Source organism: Megascapheus bottae, chromosome 22 (genome assembly GCF_031878675.1).
Source record: "Megascapheus bottae isolate mThoBot1 chromosome 22, mThoBot2.hap1, whole genome shotgun sequence".
Taxonomy (NCBI): Eukaryota; Metazoa; Chordata; class Mammalia; order Rodentia; family Geomyidae; genus Megascapheus; species Megascapheus bottae.
This window is the reverse complement of record NC_143530.1, coordinates 30,364,064-30,381,248: the sequence shown is the minus strand read 5'-3', so window position 1 is coordinate 30,381,248 and position 17,185 is coordinate 30,364,064. Positions and strand designations below refer to the sequence as shown.

Here is a 17,185-nt window from a genome sequence, read left to right as displayed (position 1 = left end):
TGATCAGCAAAAAAGTTAGAAGTGCAGATGTAGCTAAGTAGAGTGCCAGCCATAACCAAGAATGTGGAATGAGACTGCAAGGCACTAAACTCAACCCTCTCTGTACGGGGGGAAAATACAAAATTATATATATATATATATATATATATATATATATATGCCAGTCCTGTGCTTGGGTTCATGGCCTGAGCACTGTCCCTGGATTTTTCTCAAGGCTAGGGCTCTACCACTTGAGCCATAGCACCACTTCTGGCTTTTTGCTACGTATGTGGCACCAAGGAATTGAACCCGGGTCTTCGTGCATGCTAGGCAAGCACTCTACCACTAGGCCAAACTCCCAGCCCACAAAATTATATTTTAATGGTATTTATTAGACTTTAAATACATGGTTTTAGATCTATTTTGTGGTTTAAAAGAAGCAGCTGCTAAATGCCCGTGTATGTGCATATGAACATATAATAAGTCAAAACACAAAAACTTCCGAAGTCCAAAAGTTTATTGCCAGAACAGTAAACTTCAAAGACACCTTTTTTTAAGTACATAGAAAATGACAAGTAAAATAAACAGAACACTCCAACCAAAGAAAAGCAAAGACTGCTGCTATCATGAACAAATTAAAACCAAACCACACAAGTGCATTAAAGAGTATATAGGTTATACAATCTATGTTCTTAAACTAAAGGAAACACATGCCCAAAGTGCTTGGGTTTGGGTTGGGAGTGAAAAAAGGGGGTGCTATTTTCCTCCTGATACAGAAAGCGAAAGTATTTAGATGAGAAACAGCATGTTGACTAAAATATCAGAGATCAATTTAATTTTTTTCTCCAAGGATAGAAATGTGCCTCAAAGGGGTTTGAGAATTGATCAAAAATCTAAAATAGAAGAATTCTAAATTCAATGTGTGCTATCCTTACAAGCCACTGGCGCCTCACATGTGCTACCAGGTGTGCTGCACTAGCAAAGATGAGCTGAAAAAAAAAAAGCCAGAATTGCTTTCCCTACACACTGCACCCACGGGTATGTTTAAAGCATAGATAGTTCTATCATTATACTGCAAGCACCAGGTTTTCTTTTGTTGTTGTTATTTAATAAAGTAGAAACTCATATAAATGACTCCATGGTATAGCAAAAATTCCCCACTGACTACTAGTGCCCGATAGAGCTAGTGCTAAAGGAGTAGGTATAGGAGTAGGAAGAATTCCCCGTGGCATCAAAGCTTCCTCTTCGGGACCCACTTCGGGAACCAGAGCGAGAGCCTGAACGAGACCCAGAGCGGGAGCCTGAGCGGGAACCTGGAGCTGAAGACATATTATATGGGCTAGGTAAGCCCTTGGAGGACACTGATGCTGCTTCTAGAAGGCGCAAACCGGTGATATCTTCCACCATGGAGCGATTCATAGCATCCTTATAGGATATTTTTAACTTGGTTTTGGGGCAGGTCAGGATTTTGGCGTAGCTGTTGATGTCTTGCAATCTCTGGGCTGCTCGGCCATCGATAAACCCCTTTCTGATGGCTTCTTCTGTGCTTATCCTCCCATGCACTTCGGGGTCTACAAGGCCTCCAGTGAGGAACTGGAATTCCAGGAAGCGCTGGCCTGCCTCATAGGGGAGCCATTTTTCTTTCACTGCCTCTGCTGCTGACATTTTCTTCTTTCCCTTCACACCTTCAAAGCCAATGAAGGCTTTCTGAGCAGGCTTCAGCCTGGTGGCCATATCTTGGTCAATGAGACCCTGGGAGACTGCATCCTGAAGTGATAGCTTCTGCCCAGTGGTAGGATGGATGATGCCACCTGTGCAGGCCTGAGCTTCCAGGAGCCTCTGACCAGTGATACTATCAACAATGCCTCTCTCTATACCTTCTGTGATGGAGATTTTCTCCAGGTTTTCAGTGTCAAAGATGGCTGCAATGGGGCTCGATTCCTCCAGGGGATCAGAAAGAGAACTGCTCCTGATGGTTAGATTCCGGACACTGGATATGGTGGAGATTTTACTTACTGATTCATGTCGGGAGCTGCTAAACACTTCATCACTGACGCTACTGCTCATACCACTACTAGTGCCCACGCCATTTTTCAAGGAGATCATGTCAGCAAACTGAGTGAGGCTAAGACTGCCTGATCGGTACTGATCAAAGAACTTCCTATCAACAAGGCCCTTGTCAATAGCATCTTGAATATCGTATTGACTGCCTGTCTTCCTATCTACCAGGACCACCCTGGTGGACCCATCTGACCCTGTGATAGTTATTTCTTCCCATTCACATTCCTGCTCACACAGTTCTCTGAAGGTCTCATAATCAATAAGGCCTTTCTTGTAGGCCTCCTGCACAGACATCTCCTTATTGGTTTCCGGGTCAACTATGACCACTCTTCGCTTCCTGAGGGTATTCTTCTGTGATGTTTGCACCTGTTTTTTCTTTTCCTTCAGAGGCAGAAGACACAGCCCAGTCTCCTCATCCTTAATGCATCTTTCTTTTAGTTGCAGATAGGTAAGATTTTCTTCAGTGTTGGGATCAAAAAATCCTTTAGTATCATCACTTGGATCTGAGAGAATCTCGCTGAGCTCCTCGTTAAAATAGCCCCTCTTATAGGCCATGTCAACAGGTAAACGGTGGCTTTCCTTTGGGTCAATGATTCCACCAGTGGCTATCTGGGCTTCCAGTAAGCGAATGCCATGGCCCTTTTCAATAAGCTCCTTGTTCATAGCTTGGAACAAAGAAATGATGTTTCCGGTTTCTGGGTCATTGTAACCAGTGACAGCTCGCTCTGCAGACAGGAGCTTCTCTTTAAACTCAATGCCTACCAGACCTCTTTTGTAGGCTTCCTCCACGGGTAACCTTAAGTTACTAACAGGATCCACTATAAAACCAGTAGCTGCCTGGGCCTCCAGCAACTCCAGAGCAGTCCCAGGTCGAACTAAGCCAATTTTCATGGCCTCATAAATGCCAAGCTTCTGTTTTGTGGTCTCATTGTATATGCCTGCTATACAGCTTGAACCCTGGAGGAAGTCCTTAATTCTCTCTCCTACCTCATCATAAGAAATCTGACCTGATTCCAATTCATTGACAGTGGATGGTCTCAGTATACCGGAATCTACCAGCTCAGTGACGGTCACGGGTTGTCTGATTCCTTGGAAGGACATGCTTCTCTTCTGGACTGACAGCAAGAGCAGACCTGTGTGGGGCTCAATTCTGCACCTCTCTCTCAGCTGCATGTAACTGACCTTCTTTTTGGTCACTGGATCCACAAAATTCTTCTGACTATCTCGGGGATCATTCAGGGAGCGATACAAATCTCTGTCAATCAGCCCACGAGCCAACGCAACATCTTTTGGCAAGAAGACACTATTCACAGGGTCTACTACACCACCTGAGGCAAGCTGGGCTTCCAGGAGACGCATTCCAGTTTCTCTGTCAATCAAATTTTTCTTGATGGCTTCTGAAACAGATACTGTCTTGCCTGAAAAGGGATCGTCGAAACCAGTGATGGCTTTTTCTGCTGTATAGATCTGCTGGCGGTCATCAAAGTCAATGAGATCCCGAGCGATGGCATTGTCAACAGTGAGTTTCTCATTCCGATGGGGATCAATGATCCCACCTGTAGCTGCCTGGGCCTCCAGAAGCATGACTGTTGATTCTGGAGTGATGAATTTCTTTCTCTTGGCCTCTACCAAAGAGTATTTCTCCTTAGGGGAAGCAGAAGCACCAGCAATAGCGCCTGCACCCCGCAGGAAAGGCTGGATTTCAGAAGCTACTTCTTCCACTGACTTCTTCCCCTTCAACAGTTTGTCCAAAGTTGTCTTGTCAATCAGCTGGCACTCATAGAGCTGCATTGCAGTCACTTTCTTCCTTAGTCCATCAAACACCAGCTTGGAGGAGTCAACAGTCCATTCGTATTCAGTCTGGGTCTCCCGATGGGACCCATAGGGACGCTGTCTGAGCTTGTCAATCTCCCTTTGAAGTCGGCAGCGCTCATTTTCCAGCTGTGACTGTGTCTCCCTGCTGGAATCCTCCAGCTTCCTTCTGCACCTCTCCTCAATCCTCTTGATCTCTGCTTGGAGTCTTTCAATCTCACTCCTCAGACTGTTCTTCTCTCTCTCACTCTTTTCTCTTTCTGACTCTATCTTCCTAATTGTCTCCTCCTTTCGAGAATACTGAGTTTTCCACTGGTTCAGGTCATTCTGGATCTGCTGTTTCTCACTCTCCAGGCGCTGTTTCACTCTGCTTTCTGCCTCCAGGGTTGCCTTTGCACGATTCAGCTCATCCTCCAGCCGTTGCAGCCTGGCCTTATCTTGCTCCAGGACTTTAATTTTAACCAGAAGGCTCTCTCTCTCCTGAACCACCTGAGTGCATTGACTCTTTGATTCCTGGATCCTATTAGATGCCTAGAATTTAAGAAGAAAGAAATGGGGAAAAATAATGTATTGATCTTACATCAGTATCATAATGTAACTTCATTTTATATATTTTTAAACTTCTTTACTTGGTTTTCCTCTCTGTGTTTTCTCTGAACATACAGTTGGCTTGCTATCTTATAAATTCATACCAAAACTCTGTAAATATATGTTACCACTGTGATACATGGCTTCATACTTACCGTTTTGTGGGTTTTCCAAAAAACGAACTAGGAGAAGCTGTAGACTTGTCTTATTTTTAAATAAACTACAGGTTTTCTTCTAAGATGTCATCTCTACTATAGCTCATTCTCACCTGTTACAGCCATAGTGACATGTTTAATAAAACAATATAAATAGATTACATGCATATATGCCTCCCAGCCCCACACAAATATTGTCTATAGAAGTCAAATGTATTAGAAGTTACAAGAAGTTTTTCTTTTAATTATGGGTTTAAAGAAGAAAAGTCAGGGAAAAGTGTTAGGATTATGATCAGAAAGAACAGGATAATGCATGCAGAAAATCATCTATGCACGGCAGAAGTGGTAATTTTTAAGAATTCATAGAAAAATGTTTATGGCTTTCCCTTAAGGAAAATATAAATTTGAATTGTATACCCTACGGGGATGTACAGTGGCTTATACCTGTAGTCCTAGCTATTCAGAAGGCTGAGATATGAGGACTAGAATTCAAAGCCAACCTGGCCAAGAAAGTCAAAGGCTCTATTTCCAATTAAGTAGCAAAAAGCTAGGAGTAGAGATATGGTGTAAGTGGTAGAGCTCTAGCCTTGAGTGAAAAAGCCAAGCAAAAGCTCAAGGCTCTGAGGTTCAAGCCCCAATAGTGGCACCCCCGCCCCTCCCCACACAAATGTACATCCTAAATCATGAAATAAAAACTATTTGCTACTTCATTTGGTTATTTTAACTTTTTGGTGCTGGAGATTGAACTCAGGACCTCATACATGCTAAGGATACCCTATCACAGAACTATACCTTTAGCTAAAAGCTACCTTGAATAAACTAGGTAGCTAAATTTCTTCCATTCTGAGCAAGGAACACTCAGATGAAATGATCTGAAATGTTACACACATGCTCAAGTTCTTACTAGCAAGGCCAGATTGGTTCCACACAGACTGGCATTTGATGCAGTGATGGGGAAAAAGGGGAAAGAGCACTGAAAAGACAAAAAACACTTTTCTAGATTTACGACAGGTAGTAGTTGAGCAATGAAAGGGAAAATTAGACTTTTGAGATCAGATGGTAACAGGGTCAATTGAGAAAACAGTGAAGCTGTGATCAAATATTTGTGAATACCTCTAAAGCCTGCTTTTGGAATTTCTCAATTTCCTGTCTCAAATTTTCCCTCTCTCTCTGTAAATCATTAATGAGCCCCTGCAGTTCCAGGGTTCGGTTGTTGCTGATCTGCAGTTGGGTGCTTAATTCAGAGATGGTGGCATTTTTATCACTATCTGCTTCACTTCGGCCTCTTCGCAGGTCATCGTATTCCAGTCTCAGATTGCGTAGTTCTTCTTCCAACATCAAGTGCTCCTTTGTCAGGTTCTCTGTGAGAGATTGTAGTCTCTCAATTTCTATCTTGCTTTCATTAAGACTTCTGCTCTTGTCTTCTATGGCCTTTTGGAAGTGCTCATTTCTCAAGTGAGCCTGCTTCACATTTTCTTGCTCCTGTACCAGCTGCCGCCTCAAGGCCTCCACTTCCGAGGAGAGCATCCTCAGCTCCTCCTGGGTCCTTTGCTTGTCCCTCACATGTCCATCTAGCACCTCCCTCTGCTGCCGGAGGTCATCCTCACTCCTTTTCTTAACAATGGATGCCTGCTCCAGTTGCTGGGTCAGATTGGTGATTTTGATGGCTTGCTCTTTCAAAGACCTCCTCATGCCTTCTAGTTCATCCTCCAGCTTCTTTCTTTTGGAGGAGTCTTCACAGGCTGTTCTCTTCAGCCGGTTCAGCTCCTCCTCCACTTTCTGCTTCTGCAACTGCAGCTCCTTCAGAGAGCTCTGGAAGCGTGTGATGTCCTGATCCTTCACAGTCCTCTCCTGGGAGACCCTTTCATAGTCTATCCTCAGGCGCGTCAGTTCCTGCTCCTGAACTTTCAATTTACTTATGGTTTCAGATGCATTATTGTTGGCTTTTTGCAGGTCGTACTGGACCCTTTGCAATTTAGCATTTTCATCTTCCAGGCACTTCCGTTCATTGGCTTCTTTTTCTACTAGTTGTTTTAACCTTTCTATCTCTTTGTTTTTATCCTGGATTGTCTTGGCAGCATCATCAAGGGACTGCTTGTATCTCATGCTCTCTTCGGTCCGCATCTGAGTCACCTGTCTCAGCTCAATCTCCAACTGCTGTTTCCTCTGAGTCACCTCCGAGCCAGTGGCCTTTTGTTGTTGGACGTTTTCTTCAACTCTCCTGAGGTTCTCGGTGGTCTGAGCTAAGGTGTTCTTTAGCCTCTTAATCTCTTCGGCTAAGTTCCTGTTTTCTCTGGTGAGGTTGTCTATCTGAGCTCGATAGCCACTGGTGTCTTCTTCCTTTTGCATGGTGAGCTGGTGGATGGTGGTCTTGGTGATGTTGATCTCAGTCTCAAACTGGTTTTTTAAGCTAATGATCTCCTCATCGTAACTGTTTCTTACCTTACTCAGTTCGTTTTCGTATTCCCAGCGGCGTTTGGCCTCCTCCTGAAACTCAGCTTTGAGTCTTTCAATCTCTTTGTTTTTGTCCTGAATAGTCTTGGCAGCTTCCTCCAGGGACTGCTTGTGCCTTGCATTGTCCTCTGAGCGTTGCTGGATGACCTGCTTCAGTTCAATCTCCAGATGTTGTTTCTTCTGCATGATCTCAGAGCCACAGGCTTTTTGCTGAAGAGCGTTTTCTTCAGCCCGCCTTCGTTGCTCAGTAGCCTGCAGGATGCTGTCATTGAGCCTGACAATTTCATCCTTCAGGTCCCGGTTCTCCCTCGAGAGTCTGTCAAGCTGGTTTCTAAGATTTTTGGAATCATCCTCTTTCTGCATAGATATCTCCTTGATGGTAGTCTTCGTAATGTTAATTTCTGTTTCATACTTGTTCCTTAAATTACTCATTTCCTCATTATAGTGATTTCTTACCTTTGCCAGCTCATTTTCATATTCTCTCTTCCGGGCACCTTCTTCCTGCAGCAGAACCCTCAACCTTTCTATCTCGTACTCCTTCTCCTTGATGGCTTTCTCAGATTCTAATTTCTGCCAGCCGAGGTTCTCCTTTTCACACTGCCTCGCTTTCTGCAGCTGGTCATAATCATTCTTTTGCTGGTCAAATCTGTCCTCCACGGTCTTTCTTCTTCGCTTTTCATCTTCAATCTCGTAAGTCAGCCGGGTGATTTTCTCATTGAGCTCTTTTATTTGGGCATAGCACTTATCTAGATTTTGTTTTGCTGACTTCCCGTCCAGCTCAGCTTGTCTCTTCAGTTCCTCTAAGCTCACGAGCTTCGCTTTGAACTGGGAACACTCGGCCTGGTATTTTTGCAGATTCTGATCCAGGAATTTGTTCTTGTTACAGTTTTCTGAGTTGGCATCTCGGGCCAGTCTGAGTTCCTCTTCCAAAACTTCAATCTTGGTATTCTTTAGCTGTGGGTACGAATCAGAAGCTATGGTTAAAAGAAATACACCTTACATCACAAGAAAGAAAGAGCATTTTTCTCCTTCCAAACCACTGTACATCTTATCACCCAACACACACACACACACACACACACACACATATTGAGGTAATTTCTTTTAGGATCAAGTTCATAATTTCTAACATTCTGTTTTTTTATTTCAAGGTACAAACTATACTTCCTAGCAAAAATCAATCCCAGCATTAAAAAGGAAGAATAAAATTATAAATAGTCACTTGTCATGAAAGACTCAAACCCAGCTAGCTCAGGATATGCCTCTCCAAAATTTACAGAGAAATTCCTTGGCCAAACACCAAATGAAACTACTGAGTTTTGGTAAAGTGGCTACAATTTTGCAAATATTACCTAAGTCTATTTCCAATAGTAATACTAGAACATAGAATTGATTCCAAACTTACAAACACACTGAATTAGATAGAATGTTCAGAAGAAGTGTAATTTGACTTGCCAAATCCATGTTGTAATGAGGAACTCAAAGAAAATGATTACCTTCAGATCTTCCAAACTCTTCAGCATCTCACTTAAGAATCTATAATAATCTCCAGACCTTGTAAGTAGCTCTATGTACCGAGCATGAATGTCTGCAGCCTTAGAGAAAAGAAGAAAAATATGTGCATGTTTCATTAAAAAAATTCTGGGCAATAGAATCAATTTTGTTTTTTTTTAAATAATGGGTTGACATTAGACAAAGGACAAATTCTCTTATCATGTATGCCAGTTCCAAAAATCTAGAAGTCCAGCAAAACAAAGGTCCTCCAAAATGTGCATCCACTCCACTTGTTTTCCCTTAAACCCTCTGATGGTTGACACTCTCCAATTGTCTTTGGGGAGAAACTGTCTTTCAGAAATCTACTATAGGACTTCTACTTCTCCCACTCCATAGCCAGAAATTTAAATCTAATTTCTGCAAAGGCTCAAATAGTACATGCAGATTTAACATTTCTCTTTTCTTTCTTTCTTTCTCTCTCTCTCTCTCTCTCTCTCTCTCTCTCTCTCTCTCTCTCTCTCTCTCTCTCTCTCTCTCCCCATCTTTCTTTCTTTCTTTCTCTTTCTTTCTTTCTTTCTTTCTTTCTTTCTTTCTTTCTTTTTTTCTTTCTTTCTCTCTTTCTCTCTTTCTGTCTTTCTTTCTTTCTTTCTTGCCAGTCCCAGGGCTTGAATTCAGAGCCTGAGCACTGTCCTTGGGCTTTCTCAAGGCTAGAGCTCTACGACTTGAGCCACAGCACCACTTCCGGCCATTTCTATGTATGTGGTACCACAGAATTGAATCTGGGTCTTCATGCACACTAGGCAAGCACTCTACCACTAGTTCAAACTTCTGGCCCTTAAATAAACATTTAACATGTATTATGTTTGAGTGCCTTACGCTGGAGGTAGCCTAACCTGTCTGCTCTTAAATTTTACAGGCAGACTGTCTGTGACAGGTAATAGGGAAGTCAGGCAGGAAACAGGGAGTAGATAGGCAGAAGGGCAGATGCTAAGAGTTACATAATGATATATACCTCTTGCAGAATCACCCCAGATGGGGACTGGACCATGGTTCTCTTGATAGGTATGTTCAGCAGAGTTTCCAGTCCTGAAGTATATGATGCCAATTGGAGTTCATAATCCTGCAGGAAAAAAAGTTTCATGTGCATATGTGGTATATGTGCTGTGTATGTGTGGTGTGGTGGTGGTGGTGGTGGTGGTGGTGTGTGTGTGTTTTAATGGAGTTCAAATCCAGGGTTTTAAACATGGTAGGCCAGTGGTCTATCACTGACTTCTATCACTTCAGCCACACACCATCCTTTGTTTTTCGTTTTAGTTATTTTGAAGGAAGGGTCTTGCCTCTGACTTTGATCCCTTTACCTATGGCCTCCCTGGTAGCTGAGATCAAAGGCACATACTACTATACCCAGCTACATGATATAGATGAGGTCTCATTAGCCTTTTTGTGTGTAGGCTGGTCTTGAACCACAATCTTCTTGATCTTCACCTCCCAAGTAGCTAGGATTATAGGCATGAGTTACTGGTGCTTGGCAAGCCAAGTAATGCCAACACTCAGTGAAACCAACATACCTTAATTGAATTTGCGCAAAGTTCAGCAATCTTTTGTACTTCTTCTGATTTGTCTCGTTTGCCAGAAATTTCATTGTGCAAGTTCTATATAAAGAAGAACATATTTACAAACATTATACAGATATCTTTTAAAGTCATGTCATTCCTTTATGATGGGTTTTTTTTTTGTTCTTCAGTTTACTGCTATATGTACTGTTCTTGTATTTTCAGTTACAGCTTAGGGAGAAGAGCCTATTTTCTGCCATTTAGCAAGAGAAGAAAAATTTCCAGTTCATTAATACCTTTAAGAAACTATTTTCAATTGAGTACTGCTTTTCTGCTCATCTCACCTCAGCTTTTACTTCAATTTTATTTATTTGTATTATTATTTTGAACAAAGATCTTGCTATATAGCCCTGGCTGGCCACAAATTCTCAGTCCTCCTGTCCCTCAAATGATGAAATTACAGGCATGTGCCCTTATCATCTCCATTTATAAAGATACATTAGTATATAGGCAGGCACCAGTAGCTCACATCTGCTATAATCCTACGTACTCAAGAGGCTAAAATCTGAATAAATACCATGAGACTCTTATTTCCAATTAGGCACCAAGAAGCCAGAAGTGGAGCTACAACTCAAGAGGTAGAGTGCTGGCTTTGAGAAAAATAGCTTAGATGCAGTACCCAGGACTTGAGTTCAAGCCCTAGGACTAGCACAAAACAAAACAAAATGATACTTTAGTATAATGTGAAAAGAATACTACACAATCTCTATTTTCATAATTACATTCTTTTCTTTCTTTTTTTCTGTCTTTCTTTCTTCCTTCCTTTTTTTTTTTTTTTTGGCTAGTCCTAGGGCTTGAACTCAAGGCCTAAACATTGTCCTTGAGTTTTCCTCGAGGCTGGTGCTCCACCACTTGAGCCACAGCACTACTTCCAGCCTTTTCTAAGTATGTGGTACCGAGGAATCGAACCTGGGTCTTCGTGCCTAAGGCACTTTTCCCACTAGGCCAAACTCCCAGCTCCATTCTTTTCTTTTTTTGGTGCCAATACTGGGGCTTGAACTCAGGGCCTTGTGCCCTCACTGGGATTTTTAGCTTAAGGCTAGCACTCTACTACTTATATTGCAGCTCCATTTTCAGCTTGTTGCTAGTTATTTAAAGATAATATGTCTCACAGACTTTTCTGCCCAGGATGGTTTCAGATCTCAGTCTCCTGAGTAGCTAGTATCACTTTAATAAAGTGATCTAGGCTATATGCATATATATATATATATATATATATTTTTTTTTTTTTTTTTGCCAATCATGGGGCTTGGACTCTGCGCCTGGGCGCTGTCCCTGAGCGCTTTTGCTTCAGGCTACGGCCCTACACCTTGAGCCACAGCGCCACTTCTGGTTTTCTAGTAGTTAACTGGAGATAAGAGTCACAGTTTTTAGTGCCTGGGCTGGCTTTGAATCTCAATCCTCAGATCTGAGCTTCCTGAGTAGCTAGGATTACAGGCATAAGCCTCTGCACCTGTCACGAGCTAGGCTATTATTTATTGCATTCCTTCCTAAATATCAGCATCTGTTTTCCTCTAGATATACTTAAGCACTTACAAAGTAGAGTGTAATGTGAAATACAGATCATTTAGAACAAAGGCACTATCGTAAAAACCAGAGGAAACCACAGTTTGTGCACAATCTCAAAACAGCTACAGAAGGACAAGCTGTTTTATACCTTTTGCTCATTCAGAAACCGCATTACTGTATTGGAATCTCCAAACTTCATGGACTCTAAGGAATCCTGGCGACGCTTGGCATCATATAGCCACTTACAGAAACTCTGATAATTATCACGGTAATTCCGCAGTTGCTTAATTTGTTTCTCCAGGTCCCATAATCTGGGGAAAAATTAATACAACTATTAAGCATTGTTATTAGTTTCTAAACATACTGAACAATCCAGTAAGTCCACTTGATGTGTGTATGTATGTATATATACATGAGAAATGAAAACCTATGCTTACACTTGAATTTACACAGCAACAATCATAGCATCATTTTTTTCATACCATCTCCAAACTGAAAAGAACCCAAATATCCACTCACTGATGAAAGGATTAATGAAATTTGTTATAGCTAAGCAACGGAATACTACCCACCCATTAAAAAGAGATAGAAACAAAAATAATGAGGTCTAGGAAATTGAAACAAGAGGGTTTCCTTCCCTTGTTTTTGTTTTCTTTTTGTCTTGTTTTTTCATTTGTCTGGAAGGGAAGTGGAGCACAGAAATGGAGGGAGAAAGAGTGAACAAACAGCAGTGACACTCACTAGACACATTGAAAATACAACTAGTGGGCGGGGATGGGAGGGAAAAACCAGGAGAGAGCAAAGAAGGAATGACACTGTTCCAAAAGAAACATACTCTTTAAGTGACTTTGTAACTGTAATCCCTCTGCACATCACCTTTATAATAATAAAAAAAACTTAAAGATTTACAAAAAAAGAGAAATGACAAGCTAAAATATGTTTCAATAGCATGAACCTCAGGAGTACTATAATCTATAAAATAAATCATTATTGAAATGCCATATAGCATATATTCTATTCCCATGAAATATCTCAAATAGGCAACTCTCAAGGGACATACGGTACATTGGTGACTGCCTGGGGCTTCGAGGCTAAGGTGGGAAGGAAGCAGCACCCACTGAGCCATGGGGGTTTCTTTTGGGACGATGAAAAAGTTTCAATCTCAAGTTGGCTGGGGCTGGGATATGACTTATGGAGGGCCTGGCTAATATGTGAGAGGCAATGGATTCCATTTCAGCAATAAGTAAATACATATATACATGAAATTCACTTAACTGTATGCTTTAAATGATTGAATTATATGGTGTATAACTTATATTTCCATAAAGATTATATTTAAAATAAGTATTATTAGTAAAAATGAAAAAGTTCAGGAGACTTTTTTGGAACCTTGTTTTCTGTAAAGACTCTTTTTGTGGCGGGGCGGGGGGGGGGGGTCAGTCATGGGGCTTGAACTCTGGGCCTGGGCCTTGTCCTTGAGCTCTTCAGCTCAAGGCTACTACCCTACCCCTTGAGCCACAGCTCCACTTCTGATTTTCTGGTGATTAATTGGAGATAAGAGTCTCACAGACTTTAGTGCCAGGACTAGCTTTGAATCATTATCCTCAGATCTGAGCTAGGATTACAGGCATGAGCCACCACACCCAGCTTGTAAAGGTTTATTTTTTTTTGTTGTTGTTTTTTAATCTAAGACTCAGTTTTATAGACTTCTGGAGAACACTCAATCTAAGCAGCTCCTACTTCCTGCAGCCATAATGAGTTTATAGGGCACAAAAGTACTTGTGAAATGTCTTCTGCTATTTCTCTAACATCCTGGAGGGCTTCTGTGCTGTGTTCTTCCTGAGACAAGCATCTATTAGGCTTAAATATAATCTAAGTCAATATTTTTTTATACAGCCCCTTGGGCAAATGACATTTTCACAATCCTATCCTCGATCCATCAAATGGGACAAGAGTAGGTAAAGAGGTTGGCACACACCTGAAGTCTATCTGTTTGTCTATTTTCTGCCAGCGATCTGACAGCTGTATGACTTTCTCATTGAACTTTCCCAGGTCTAGGTCATAGAGAGGATACTGCTGAGAAGACTGAGAATGGATCTGTTGGGCTTTTTGTAGCTCTGTCTTCATGGTGGCCAGCAGTGACTTCTTCAAGTTCAAGTCATTTTTTATTTTCTGCAAGAGTCAAAAGGTAAACATAAGCACAAACAAAAATTGGTCCCTTCTTCCACAGTATGCTACAGTACTCCATTAAAGAAGGATTCAATGCATGTACTAGATTGAGATGTGCTAAATCTTACAGAATAATTACAAAGTCTCCTAACATATTAAAGGCTCTGGGAAATCCCACTGGAAAGAAATCAGCTCAATTCCACACCCCATCAATAAGTCCAGTACCCCAGTTAATCTCCATATTGTTCATGAAACAGGCAGTAGAAAGACAAGGCTAACATCAACTATGTGTGGCCAACGAAAGTCAGTAATCCTCAAAACTCATGAGACCGAAAGGGAAATCTGAAGAAAGCACCGGTTAGCTCACACTAATAAAGCAATGTGGACTCATTAATCCTACTAAACATACCATACAAAATGTAAGGCGTTAATAATAGGAGAAATGGGCAGGGAGTTTGGCCTAGTAGTGGAGTGCTTGCCTAGCATGCAGGGAGACCCGGGTTAGATTCCTTAGTACCACATACATAGAATAAAGCAGGAAGTGGTGCTGAGGCTCAAGTGGTAGAGTTCTAGTCTTGAGAAAGTCCAAGGACAGTGCTCAGGCCCTGAGCTCAAGCCCAGGACTGGAAAAAAAACAAAACAAAACAAAACAAAAAAAGAATAGGAGGAACAAGGTGTAGTATAGCTAGGCTTTGTAACATCTTGCCAATTTTCCTGTAAATCTAGAACCATTCTAAGGGGAAAAAAAAGTCTTCTGAAAAGTAAAGAGGCAAAAAAGAAAGAAAGAAAGAAAAAAGAAATCCACTCATGACAACATGATGAGGTTTTGCAAAAGGGGAATGAGTCCTCTCATACTTCTTGTACACCTGGCCATTGTTCCAACCACTGGAGTTACCTTCAGTCCACAGCGGTAAGCCTCCACTTTATCCAGGTCCAGGCAGACAGTTTCCTCCTCAGTGAGCCTGGCTTCATAGACCTTTAACATGTCTTCCGTTTGGAGAATAGCCTGGAGAAGGGCTCTCACTGAGCACAAGCTGGGAAGAAAACGAAAGGCAGGTAAAACTTCAGGTGATGTAGACTGTGACCATTTGGCTCTTGGGACTATCCATAAACAAGATCCTAAAAGCTAAAGCAGATACAATTTATTTTGCCTATTGTATAGGCTGTGAAAACAGTGTGTGTGTGTGTGTGTGTGTGTGTGTGTGTGTGTGTGTGTCTGTGTCTGTGTCTGTCTGTCTGTCTGTCTCTGCCCTTCTATATTCCCTAAAGAAATTCAAGTTCAGTATATCTTAGGTCTAAGCTACATAAAAACTGTTCTAAGATTTCAGAATAGTGGAATTAACATCCTCAGCTGGAGGATGTTCTCTCTAAGCCATGGGAGAACAAAGCAAGTATCTGGGGAAATGCAGCACCGTATGACACAAGCTCCAATGAGCAGAGCACAGATGGCAGAGGTACCTGTCAAGACTAGAGCATTAAGAAAGCAAAATCTTTGATTAGTTTAGTTGTGCTTACCTATTTAAATAGCCATCTGAAACACCATTGATATTTTCCAGCTTCTGAAAGAGCCCAAACACCTCGTTCTGTAGGTAGCAGTATTTTTCGGAACCTCTGAAGTTAGCAAGCATATCTTTAAGCTGATTAAGAACCTCAGCGATGGCTTGTGAATCATTCTGTACGCTCTATCAGAAAAGAAAGCAAGCTATTCCATTAGCTGTCTGACGTGCGTGTGAGTGCGTGCACACGTGCACATGCATGCACAAACATGCATATCAGTATTGGGGCTTGAACTCAGGGTCTTTTACTCTTGCCCAGCTTTTGCACTCAAGGCTAATGTTTTATCCCTTTGAGCCACATCCCCATGTCTGTCATTTTGCTGGTTAATTGGAGAGGAGTCTCACAGATTTGTTTGCCCAGGATGGCTCTGAACCATGGTTCTCAGATCTTAGCCTCCTGAAAGGCTCAGATTACAAGTGTGAGTCATTGGCTAAAACTGGTTTTTAAAACATGTATTTAGGGTATACAACATGTTATTTTGATATACATATGTGAAACACCAACCTTCCACAGTTACTTTAGTGCGTGGGCGCACGTGGTGGAGGGGGTGCGTTTTAATGGCGCCTAAAACTAGCTCTTCAGAAAATTTCAGGAAACCCAGTATAATTCTCTACTACTTTTCTGCTGTACCCTAGATGTTTAGACTTAGCCTACATAACTTCTTGTTTTACCCTCTGACCCACAGCTCTCCAGTTCCTCCCTGACAACATCCCTGGTTCTATTTCTATTCTATTCTGTTCTATTTCTGTGAGTTTGACTCCTCTTAGATTCCCCACAAATGAGATCATGCAGTGTTAGTACTTCAGGGCCAGGGTCTGGTCTATGTCACTCAGCAAAATGCCCTCCAGGGTCATTCATATTGTTACAATTAGCAGAATTCCTTTTAAGGCTGACTGATGTTCCATTGTGTGTTTATTCCAGAATTTCAGCAAATTGATCATATAATGATCAATACTCCACTGCGTGATTCTTCTGATTGTCATTGCCACAGAAAATAAACCAATCTACCTGCCAGTTAACATGCAAACTGAGATTTCATTGGTCTTTTTTTGTTGTTTTGTTTTCATTTTCAGATGAGTCTAAGAATAAATGTGAATTCAGACAAAGTATTGGTGTGCCCCTACCTTGAGCTCATTTATTTTCACTGTGATGTGGTGTGTAGATGGTTGGTCTGTGAGCAGGAGGTTTTTGAGGGACATCCGACCCTCACAATGCTCCATCTGCCTGCGAATCTTCTGGAGCTCCATCAGCAACCATGTTTCTTGCTTGTCATTTTCTCTGTTGGTTTCAATGACTTTATTATGATTGACATCTTGGCAGGAACCAACATGTGTGATCTCTGTCTTGGTTACTGTAAAATTGAGTTTGGATTAGAAATGTCAGAAGTTCCTAGCTTGCAAGGTGCTAGACCACAAACAAACCTCTGTTCTGCATGTGCCTGTCTCATTAGATCTGATTCTAGAAATTGGGTATATGGATGACTTCTTTAATCTGTCTGCTATGGTGTGGAGAAGGCTTTCTTATAACCCTCTCGAGGTGAGACCTCAGGAAAAATGATGAGATTCTTGAGACACTTTATGAGACTATTCCTAGCTAGCAAGAATGCTCATCTCTTGAGATTGGGTGTCCCCCCACCCCCCCCCCCTCTCTCTCTCTCTCTCTCTCTCTCTCTCTCTCTCTCTCTCTCTCTCTCTCTCTCTCTCTCTCGTGTGTGTGTGTGTGTGTGTGTGTGTGTGTGTGTGTGTGTGTGTGTGTGTGTGTGTGTTGGTCCTGGGCTTGAACTCAGGGCCTGGG

General features: G+C 41.9%; 1 protein-coding gene across 5 annotated transcripts in view; it reads right to left on the bottom strand.

Annotated features, from left to right (window-relative positions):
• Positions 1 to 478: 478 nt before the first annotated feature.
• The window catches only part of Dsp (desmoplakin), a 135,261-nt gene continuing 118,554 nt past the window's right edge, over positions 479 to 17,185 (bottom strand). For 3 of the 5 annotated variants that reach the window (XM_090356441.1, XM_090356440.1, XM_090356442.1), the window contains 10 exons: positions 16,516 to 16,742; positions 15,350 to 15,516; positions 14,730 to 14,868; positions 13,644 to 13,837; positions 11,814 to 11,976; positions 10,112 to 10,195; positions 9,556 to 9,663; positions 8,546 to 8,644; positions 5,709 to 8,003; positions 479 to 4,383 (listed from right to left, as the gene is read on the bottom strand). In XM_090356441.1, coding sequence (XP_090212567.1) covers positions 1,147 to 4,383; positions 5,709 to 8,003; positions 8,546 to 8,644; positions 9,556 to 9,663; positions 10,112 to 10,195; positions 11,814 to 11,976; positions 13,644 to 13,837; positions 14,730 to 14,868; positions 15,350 to 15,516; positions 16,516 to 16,742 — 6,713 coding nt within the window. In that variant the 3' untranslated portion in view covers positions 479 to 1,146. The remainder of the gene's footprint in view (positions 4,384 to 5,708; positions 8,004 to 8,545; positions 8,645 to 9,555; positions 9,664 to 10,111; positions 10,196 to 11,813; positions 11,977 to 13,643; positions 13,838 to 14,729; positions 14,869 to 15,349; positions 15,517 to 16,515; positions 16,743 to 17,185) is intronic. The other 2 variants (XM_090356444.1, XM_090356443.1) reach the window with 2 other exon arrangements.